General features: G+C 39.3%; 1 protein-coding gene across 1 annotated transcript; it reads left to right on the top strand.

Annotated features, from left to right (window-relative positions):
* Window positions 1-459: 459 nt before the first annotated feature.
* On the top strand, window positions 460-942 carry LOC104244728 (uncharacterized). Its single transcript, XM_009800206.1, has one exon. It carries the CDS (start codon window positions 460-462, stop codon window positions 940-942), a length of 483 nt encoding a protein of 160 aa, XP_009798508.1.
* The last annotated feature ends 10,264 nt before the right edge of the window (window positions 943-11,206 follow it).

Raw genomic sequence — 11,206 nt, 5'->3', positions numbered from 1 at the left:
TTTTCAGGGGGAAGAAGATGCTCGAGGAGTGGCGGTGGAGTTTGATGACCTTGTTGTACAAGAACAAAGGTGATATTCAGGACTGCAATGGCTATAGGGGTATCAAGCTGCTGAGTCATACTATGAAAATTTGGGAGAGGGTGGTGGATAGAAGGGTGCGACGTAGTGTTACTATTTTCGAGAACCAGTTCAGATTTATGCTAGGAAGGTCTACTGCATAAGCCATTCACCTTGTGAGGAGATTGGTGAAGTAGTATAGGGAAAGGAAGAAGAACTTGCATATGATATTCATAGACTTGGAGAAGGCCTATGATAAAGTCCCGGGAGAGTTCCTATAGAGATGTATGGAGGCTAGCGATATGGCGTATATTAGGGTGATTAAGAACATGTACAAGGGAGCGAAGACTCGGGCGAGGATTGCAGTCTCAGATTATTTTCCAGTGGAGATGGGGTTGCATCATGGATCGGCTATTGGCCCATTTTGTCTTAATACTAGAGGTGCTGACGCGATACATTGAAGGGGAGGTGCCATGGTGTATGCTATTCGCTGACGACACAGTCTTGATTAATGAGACACGTGATGGAGTTAATGCTAGGTTGGAAGTTTGGAGAGAGATGCTGGAGTCTAAGTGTTTTAAGTTAAGTAGGTCGAAAACTGAGTACTTGGAGTGCACATTCAGTGATGGGATGCATGAAGAAGGAGTGGAAATGAAGATTGGTACTCAAGTCATCCCTAAAAGAGATAGATTCAAGTATCTTGGGTCGATTATTCAAGGCAACAGGGAGATTGACGAGGATGTTACCTATCGTATTGGAGCGGGGTGGATGAGATGGAGGCTCGCCTCGGGGGTCTTATGTGATAAGAGTGTGCCACCTGGACTTAAGGACAAGTTTTACAGAGTGGTGGTTAGATCTACTATGTTGTATAGGGCTGAGTGTTAGCCCTTCAAGAAGTTCCATGTCCAGAATATGAAAGTAGCTAAGATGAGGATGTTGAGATGGATGTGTGGTCATACCAAGAAGGACAAAATCATGAATGAAGTTATTAGCGACAAGATAGGAGTGGCATATGTGGAGGACAAGTTGCGGGAGTTGAGGTTGAGATGGTTCAGACATGTGAAGAGGAGAGACATAGATGCTCCAGTCAGGAGGTGTGAGAGATTGTCCATTGTTGGTCTGAGAAAGGATAGGGGTAGGCTTAAGAAGTATTGGGAGAGGTAGTTAGGCAGGATATGACATTGCTCTAGCTTACTGAGGATATGAACCATGATAGAAAGATGTGGAGGTCGAGGATCAGGGTTGTAGGCTGACAATTAGTAGTGTGTTCCTCCTAGGCTTACCAGTAGTACTAGGGCCACTTTTGTGTTATCTTATTCATGATTCTTTACTATTGTTGATACCCAATTTTTCGATCATATATATATATATATACCTTCAAATTAGTATATTTGCATCATCATTTAGTTTATAAACCTGTACAAGCATTTTTCATAATTTTTCATAATTTTTAAAGGCTTTAAATTAGTTTCTTTCTGCATTTTATTATATAAATATCCAATAATTATCCTTCAAATTATTTTTATGGTGATTTAATCATCCAAACTTATTATTCACACCAACATGTATGTTTTTAAATATTTACTGCATTTTTTTTCATAATTACATTTGCATTTTTAGGCTAATTGTATATTTTTGCAATAATAGCCTATATTCATGTATTCTTACATTATTGTGCAAAAAAATAACTTTTTTTATATTTTTATAATATTAAGTTATTATTTTTAATTATTTTAGTATACAAATAATATTTTTTGTTATTCATTAATTACTTTTATAAATTATTTTTGCTAAAATGTTGGGTATTTAAAAACTAGCCTCACACTAAATCTATTTTCGGACCAAATAATGGCCCAACACCTAATACACTAGCCCAATAACCCCAGCCCAAAACCAATAATCCTATTACCCAACCCGGTCGTAACCCACCTAACTAAACTCGACCCAACCCCCTTTAATTGTGACCGTTGATCTCTGAGATTAACGACTCATATCTATTCCCTCCCTTTTAATTACCTACCCAGAAACCCTAGCCCATAATCCCTCTAACCCACAACCTCTAAATCCTCTCATCTCCCTCACACTCTCTGAAGAACCTAGCTGCCTCCCCCTTAATCCCCTCTCCTAATCCCGTTGATAATAGGATTTTTCATTATTTGCGTACCATATTTGGATTCCTTTGGTACTGATTACTCGATTTTGATATTACTTAGGTATTTGCCTAATTTTGGCAAATACCACCTCTATATCGGACGAGAATCGACTCAATCTTGAAGATTTGTGTGATATTCTATTTATATACGCGAGATGAACTGGATCCTTCATATCAGTTGTCCGATTTCTAGTTTAAAACCCTAACTAGGGTTTGGAGTTTGATACTTTTTCTTTTCTGTTGTTTTATTGACTTGCATCCGAGATTTATCCCTTTTCTTCCTCTATGCTTACTTGATTTCTTTTCTTACCTGTGTTTAATCAATTATTTTCCTTGTTTGTGCATCTGATTTTACTGCTATATAAACCCCTCCCAATTTCTCTTTAAGAAAGACTTGAATCGTTAAAACATTTACTAAAAAACTGAAGTAATTGCTTTTTGTTCTCTAATTCTCTTGTTCTATACTTTATTTCTTGGCCGTCTGAAAGACAAGGCCATTGAAGTTATGGGTTCTTGCTTTTCGTTGATATTCAGAATACTGTGGACTTTTGTTCTTTCTTGTTTTTTCGCTTAACTGGTGAGTTACTTCGTAGTTTCATTCCTATGTATCTGTGATTAGCATATGTTTTCACTCTTGAAGTTTGTTCAATGTGTTCTTCTGGGTTGTTCTGTTTGTTCTACTTCAATTTTAGCTCTCATTAACTCTTAGCTTCATATTGACAGTTTATAGCATGCCTAAACCTGATTTGAGTAAATTCAATTCCTCTAAAGCTTATCTAGCCTAATGTGTTGCAACTTACTGATGTTTAGGACCTTTACATTTTAGCATCTCTTTATTGTTTAAATTTGCTATAAATCATGTTACTTGAACATGTTTTACTTACATAGTTCGTACCCCTTTTAATAGACTAGATGATTGTGTTCAAAAGCATGAATGTATACATTCACTATATGGCACAAGTCAGTTGTCTATCCTATTTTGAATTTGTTGTGATGATATCTTGCCTATATAGCATGTTTGATCATGCCCCCTATTAGTATGCTTCTAGCATGTCTTGACTTTCCAGTAGTTGCAATGATCTATTCTCATCCTGTCTAAATTATGTTGCCAATTAATATGATTCTCTCTTGTAACACTAGGACATATACTTAGCATAATTTGAACCTTTTCCTTACTATGAGTCTGTATACACCAATCCTGCAAACATGTTCTATTAATGTATGACTACTTATGCACTAGGTGTTAAACTTGTTCTTCTAAATCTTTGCTAAGTATGTTCTTAATACCTAAAGCCTATTCGATTATCTGCTCTATGTGCTCAACTTGACTGTGTCTGCATCCCTCAGTGTTGTCTTTCAACCTTAGTTTATTCTCTTTCACTTGTTACCTGGGTTTTTTTGAGTTGTTATTCGTAGCCGGGTGAAAGCCAAGGCTACCTAGGTTCTATCATTGACCTCCCTAGTGTGAGCACTGCTCGGGGGTCCAATTGAGACCCTTGTGAACTCTGACACACTAGGGTCTAAGGTTCCTTGGCACTTTGTCCTAACTGCTCCATTCTGCCCCCTTTCACCTACTGAATAAGCCAATGGACTTGTGTAAATGGCTGTTTTTCTGGACCTTGTGAGCATGTGATTTTTGCCCTACAAGAACTACTCCTAAAATTCAAAATAAGATAGTTTTGTGTTGCTTGTGATTTATTTGTATTTGTCTGTGTATGTTTATTTTTTACTTTAATTAAGAAAAATACAAAAATATGTGTTACATGTGCATTTAGGATTTAATTTTACAATTATGAATTAATTAAACAATATTTGGATTTGCGAGAATGAAAATCACAAAAAATATGTATTTGGCATTTTTTAGCATTTAATCTCCAATTGTGTGATTTTATTTTGGTTGGTATTTAATGGTGTGATAATTGTTATTAGGAATTAATTAGTATTTTTTAATTGGTTTATAATTTAATTTAGAATTTTAGGAAAAGGAAACCGGACTGGGCCAAATTGGCCATAACCCAGTTCTCACCCAAAAAATCAGCCCAATACCCGCCCCAATCCATTCCGTCTCCGGATATATCCAAACAACGTCGTATCTGTCCAATAAATCCAAGCCTTTGATTTGTTTTGATCGAACAATCCAGATCACCCCTCCCACAACCCGTCTTTGACCCATTCCCTGTACCCGGTCTAACCCGATCCCCTCACAAAACCAAACGATGTCGTTTCTCATTAGTGAAGTAATCCAGGCCGTTGATCGTGAATGATCCAAAGGCCAAGATCAAATCCCCATCCCAATATATATTCCTAAAACCTCACCCCACGCCCCCTAAGCCATACCCCCCCTCACCTTCGTCTCTAACCTAGAGACAGGCCCAACACCCTCCGCCTTCAACCACCACCCTCCGCCCACCGGAAATCGCCTCACGGCGGTTCCGGTGGTCCAAACGACTCCATCTTTACACTGTTGATTCTCCTTCACCTCAGCATCTCAAATCCTTAAACCGTTCCTTTCGAATCACGACCAAAATCGTCGAATCTTCGATCGAAATTTGACCCTGAACCCTAGTTAACCCAATCAACCCCAAATTAACACCCTAAAGCCACCTCTCTCTCCTCTTCCTTAATCCGCGATTCGTTACCCTCGAATCAAACCAGAACCTGTCGAATAATGAATCTAAGTTTTGAACCTAAAACTGTAGAGTCAAAGATTCGCTGATACTTTAAGTTAATTTGGACTTTATCCGTGTGTTCTTGATGAGAACATACAGTTAAATTCAAAATCTGGTTTAAAAGTTGAAGATTCGAAGGTTTTCTTCAATTACTAATGACCGGTGAGTCCCTGTCCTGATTCTATGTTTGTATTCTATTAACTCTTATTCTGATATTCGTTTTCTTCGTCTCTTTTTCTGTTTATGATCAATTTCATTTGAAATTCCATCAGTTCCTTGTATAGATTATTTTCATTCACTGTGGTTTCTTTAGGATTGGTTTTGCGGATTTGTTTCATACAATTAGGATATCAGTTTGTTTTAAGGCATTGAAATTACATCTCGTTTTTCACTTAGTCAGAACAATAGGATTAGTTCAATGGTTTGGTATAACTTATTGTTTTAATAATCAACTGACTAGTATAAGATTAGCGCGAGGGGTTACTAATTGAGTTTGACAACAAATGGTAGTGGTACACTATTGAATTAATTAAAAGCACTAAGTTAGTGGAGGGAATTAAAAATTGAAAAGAAAGATCAGTAGTGGGAATTACATTTGTTTAAGGACCTTTTAAGAGCTGGAAATCAGAAAACAACATGGGCTGATGATAAAAGATAAAAGGAGTGCACATGGGAGGGCATAAACATGCTGAACAGTGGAAAAATTTGAATAAAGAAGAGTTTAACATTGGTCTTTAGAAGGGGGGTTTTTGATCAGTTCGAAAAAAGGGGCGAGAGGAAGAGAGTTTAAGAGCCGGGGAAGATGGGACGAAGAGAGAACGGTTTGGTCTTCAGAAATAAAAGAAAACAATTCTGAAATAGGAGAGAGGGAGGATCCAGAAAAAGAAATGAATAAGGCTTTCCTGTTCCATTGAATCTTCCTTTTCCTTTCTTGGTCAATCGCTGAAGTTTTGAAGTATTGACATAGTTTCTAACTTATTCTAAGAGTTTATATAGAGTGATATTGAGTTTTGGAAGAGTTTCTCTGTTTCAAGTTGCTAAGAACCACAATTCCATTGGATTTTCAAGCTGGTTGTAGTGTTTCAATCTATAAATCTGGGCTGTTCTGCTGCTGTTCATTGCTTTTACCTTCTTTCCTTTTGCAATTTCCAGGTACTCCCCTTGATCTCGTATGAACGGTAAAGGATCAATATAGGTCTGATTTTGGGATTAAATGATAAAGTGTTGTTTGGGTTGATCTCTGAATTTCTTCTGTTCTATTTTGGTTTAAAGGTGTAAAACAATCACGTTTACTTGAAACTTTGTATCGTTTGTATAATTGGACTGTTCAAACTAGAATTGTCTGTATGTTGCTTCATTAGTTTAGTCCTAGTGTATTTTAATTTCCTATAAATAATCAGTATTTTAGAACTTATATTGACTGGAATTACTCATCTCATGCTCTACATCAAAGTATCTATGAGATATGAGTGTTGTTGAAGAGCTGCGATTCAATTAATGAATTCACAGTTCGATAAAGATTTTAAGCTGTGGTTTTACGTATTCTAGTATCACTGGTGAATTCCAAATCGAGATTCAAAAGTTACCTAACGTGTAGGTCATTTAAAATGAAGAGAAAAGTCACCGGTTATGCAGATTCAAATAACCTTGAGTTCAGTTTCCATAAAATTTGCTTTTGTTTCGTCAAACAATCAATGTGTGTTGCTTAGCCACAACAGATTTGAATTGAAGTGCCTGCCAAAAATGAATTTGTTTTACTCATTGTAACTGTGTGACTGATTCAGCATGTTTGGTTAACCATGTATGAATCAGTAAATATGCATGTGATGATTCAAAGTTAGCATGTTGAAATTAGCATGAATTCAGAAATGATTATGTGTTCACCAATAATTGAGCCCGTTGTGAGTTAAAATCAGTAGGCTGAGATTCAAATAAAATCAGTACGGGATCTAGGCTCATTTAGGAGCCTAAACGTGACAGCCTCTGTTTGAACAAGTCCTGGGCCTGAATCTGCTTAAGGCCCAGCGTCAGACAGCCCTTCCCCTCTTGTAAGGTTAAACAATTCTCCTTCTTTTGGGTTGATTTTGAAGCCCAATCTGCTGAAGATACTAGGTTGTTTATTAAAGCTTTTTGATTTAATATTGTGATGTAATACTTTCAATGATGGTTTATTAACAATGCTAATTAATTAGGGCCCTTTTAGAGACGATACTTAATAGAAAAATCATAGTTCTTTTAGGTTGTCTTTAAAATAAATGAGGTGCGCCGCGCCAAACAAATATCATACATTGCGTGACCCTCTTAATTATAGTAAAAATATTTTAGACCTCGGGACGTGCCATTTAGCGAATTTCATGGCCTCCCCCAAAGTTAATAATACGCTAGTTGCTTTAGGCCCGACATTTAATAATATTACCTTCTTAAACTCGGGTGCGCATTTATGTGACCCAAATCCAAATCTCAACAATGTTAAAATATGTCAAAGACCACGGGTGCATTTATGTGACGTTGTTCAAGACGTGTTTTAATAACGTTGCAATCTTCCTAAAAATGAATAAAAGCGGTTAAGGTTAAAAATGCACATAGGTTTGAACATGTACTAAAATCGGATAATTAAGCCGAATATAACTGTTGAGCGACCGTGCTAGAATCACGGAACTCGGGAATACCTAACACCTTCTCCCGGGTTAACAGAATTCCTTACTCGGATTTCTGGTTCGCGGACTATTAACAGAGTCATATTTTCCTCGGTTCGGGATTCAACCGGTGACTTGGGACACCATTAATCTCCCAAGTGGTGACTCTGAATAAATAATAATAAATCCCGTTCCGATTGTCCTTTAAGTGAAAAAACTCCTTTACGCCCTTGCGGGCGCAGGTAAAAGGAGGTGTGACAGCTCTGGTGACTCTGCTGGGGATAACACCCAAAACTTCTGGTTCAGGGTTCGAGAATTTGAGCTTGGAATAATTGTTATAATTGGCTTTGTTTATTAACTGATTTTTACATGTTTGGGCCTAATGTGCTAAATGCTGCTTTTGCCGCTTTGATATTATCTAATTGTATATAAACTACTACGAAACCCTTCTCTTATCACCTTCGGGGATATGCTCGCTGGTCGAGACTCCCTATTCTGTTAGTGTCATACCTTGAAATAAGAAAGAGGCTCGAACAAGTTACTAAGCCGGATGGCCTTTTGGTTCCCAGTGCGTAGCCCCCTCCTCGGCTCGAGTTGTCCGCTCGGGTACACAGTCTAGAACAAATACCCAGGTTATAAACCTAGAATAACTCAGCTTCATGCCGATCCCTAGTAGGAACGTTTGTTTTCATCACGTGCATTTGACTTTGGAGGCTCAACACAGGGGTTGGGTCTGTCTACGACAGGTGTACCAAAAATGAAAAAAAGACCATCCTGATGCATCTTACTTGCTACTTGTGCATTTATTTGCTTCGGACTTGCATGCTGACCGACTTTTGAATATTTTGAGGAAAGAGAAATAGCAGTATGAGGGTTAAAGAGAGTTAATCGCCTGTTTAAAAAAAAATAATGTCCAAATAGTGTCGAAACTCTGCCGAATTTTCGAGAATTTTTTTTTTAAAAAAAAGAAAAGAAAGAAAAAAGGAGAAGGAAAAGAAAAAAAAATTTCAAAAATAGTTTGTTCATTTTGCCAATAAAATGAAAAAAGAATCTTGTTTTCAAAAATAGTTTGTTTTATTTGACAGAACTACGCACGGTCTGATTCATGCGGGGACGTGATACGTAGGCAATCTCTATAGGATTCGACCACCACTAAAAAAGAAAAAGGGAAAATGAAAAATAAATAAAGAAGGACAGAATAAAGGAAGCTTAAAAGAAGGGGCACAATTATGAGAGGCCGGAATGACGCACGCAACCGAAGCAAACGCATGATAGAAAATGGTTAATTGCCTAGGTGCATTGCATCCCAACGTGTAATTGCATATGTGTTTAACTCTAAAACTAACAAAGTTGTTGTTATCCAGAGAATTCAAGCAGTTAGTATTTAAAGGATACTGGCACATTATCATTACCAAACTAGATCAAAGGGACCAATACCGGAAATCATGTCAATCCCAGATGTCGACACTAGTGTTGAGGTAGAGGAGTTGGACGTCTATAAATTGAAAGAGGAGATGCTCAAGCTTAAGCAACAGATGGCCGAAATGTACCAGGCCTGGTCCAAAGGGCAATCACCGCCAGCTTACCCAGCCAACCCGGCTTTTACCCCACCATTAGCTCAGTCTCAGGATCATCCCGCCACCGATCCAGGTTTTCCCATTTATCAACACTACCATGGCACTACTTCTCATACGCCACAAGCTCCACCACCAAAATCAATTCCATACCCTCCTCCGCCAATCACCCCTGTCTTTGTGGCATCTCCACCAGCTGCACTCCATAAATCCCCGAGTGAACCTATGTTCCAAGCGCAGGACAACCAGTATTATCCCCGTAGCTTACCTTCAAAGTGCCTAATGCCTATCCACATGATCCACATTCTGACCTACCGGGGAAAGCAGAAAAACCGGCCTGAAATCCTGAACAGGAAGAGATGTTCAGAAAAATGAAAAGCATAGAACAATCCTTCAGGGATATGAGAGGGTTAGGAGGTCAGGTGAGTGTAGCTTACAAAGACCTGTGTTTGTTCCCAAATGTACAACTACCGGCAGGGTTCAAAATGCCCAAATTCGACTTGTACAACGGACACGGTGATCCGGTGGCTCATCTGAGAGGTTTTTGTGGCAAGATGAGGGGAACAGGCGGAAGAGATGAATTACTGATGGCATATTTCAGCCAAAGTTTGAGTGGATCGGCGTTATAATGGTACACCAGACAAGATCATAGCAGGTGGTACACTTGAGACGATTTGGCCCAAGCATTCGCTTGTCACTTTCAATATAATCTTGAGATCATTCCGGACCGACTATCCCTGACCAAACAGGAAAAGAAGCACAGTGAAAGCTTTAGAGTATATGATTTCCGGTGGAGGGAGCAAGTAGCAAGGGTAGATCCCCCAATGAAAGAAAACGAGATGGTCGATTACATTTTACAGGCTTTGGATCCAACTTACTTTGGTCATTTGGTGTCCGCAATTGGCAAGTCTTTTAATGAGGTTGTAAAAATGGGAGGCATGGTCGAGGAGGGGCTTAAGTCCAACAAAACCATGAGTTATTCAGCGATCAAGGCGACCACTCAGGCCATCCAAAGCGGCACCGGGGGTGTACTTGGGAAAAAGAAGAAATAAGATGTCACGACTGTTGAGTCCGGAGCCTGGTTCGGATCTAGAGGTCCGTCACCCTACTATAGCCAATCACGACCCTACCACCAAAATTACCCCCACACTTCATATAGCCCTCCACAGCACTACTACCCACAGCCAGATCCCCATTTTTCCGTCCATCATGCACAAGCCTATACCCAAACCCCGGCACACGCACAATGGCGTGCGACGGCTCCACAAAATCCATACCCAACTCCACAAAACACATATCCACCCCCAAGGGCCTACAGAAATTTCCCCGGAACAGGTTTCTGACCAAACCAAGCCCTCAAGAATGAGAGGTCACAGAAGCAAAAGACTTTCACTCCACTGGGGGAATCATATACCAGTCTTTTCCACAGATTGAGGAAGTTGGGCATGTTGAATCCAATTGAGCCTAAAATGCCAAATCCTCCCCCTAGAAATCTTGACCACTCGGTGAGTTGTGATTACTGTTCAGGGGTCCCTAAGCATGATACAGAGAAGTGTTGGAAACTAAAAACAGCTGTGCAAGAGCTTATTGATACTCATCGGATCGAGGTTCAAGCCCCAGAAGCACCAAATATCAATCAGAATCCACTGTCAACTCACCAGGAGACACACATGATTGAGTTGATACACAAAGAGGGGGAGCCCAGGAAGCCCTCGCAGACGGTAATGATGATCCGTTCCAGCGAAACCAGCTCAAAGGAAAAAGTAATCAGTGGGAAATCAGTGGTCCAGTTGAGAGGGGTAGATGATAAGCCAGCTGTGGTAGCCAAGAGAGGGTCGTCAAGCATTGTTGCAGTGAAACCAGAGAAAGTTAAAGTGGTAGTGCCAGGGGTCGCAAGTAAACTTGTTGTGGTCGTGAAGGGTGCTCGCACAGAGCCTGTTATTATAAAACCAGTAACTCAGCTTCCAGTAATCAACAACAAGGCTGTTCCTTGGAATTATGAACGGGTGATGGTGATTTACAAGTTGAAAGAAGTCAAAGAAGAAGTTTGTAAAGCGCAAGGTTTGACTCGCTCAGGAAGGTGTTTTGCTCCCGAGGAATTAAGAAGAGCCAAAGATA

The sequence above is a fragment of the Nicotiana sylvestris genome, chromosome 9 (assembly GCF_000393655.2).
Source record: "Nicotiana sylvestris chromosome 9, ASM39365v2, whole genome shotgun sequence".
Lineage (NCBI taxonomy): Eukaryota > Viridiplantae > Streptophyta > Magnoliopsida > Solanales > Solanaceae > Nicotiana > Nicotiana sylvestris.
Note: the sequence above shows the minus strand (reverse complement) of the source record. Positions and strands in the feature narration are given on the sequence as shown.

What these genes read in the sequence shown, in the direction of transcription:
- LOC104244728 (XM_009800206.1), top strand. Translation starts at nt 460, where the DNA reads ATGGATCGGCTATTGGCCCATTTTGTCTTAATACTAGAGGTGCTGACG.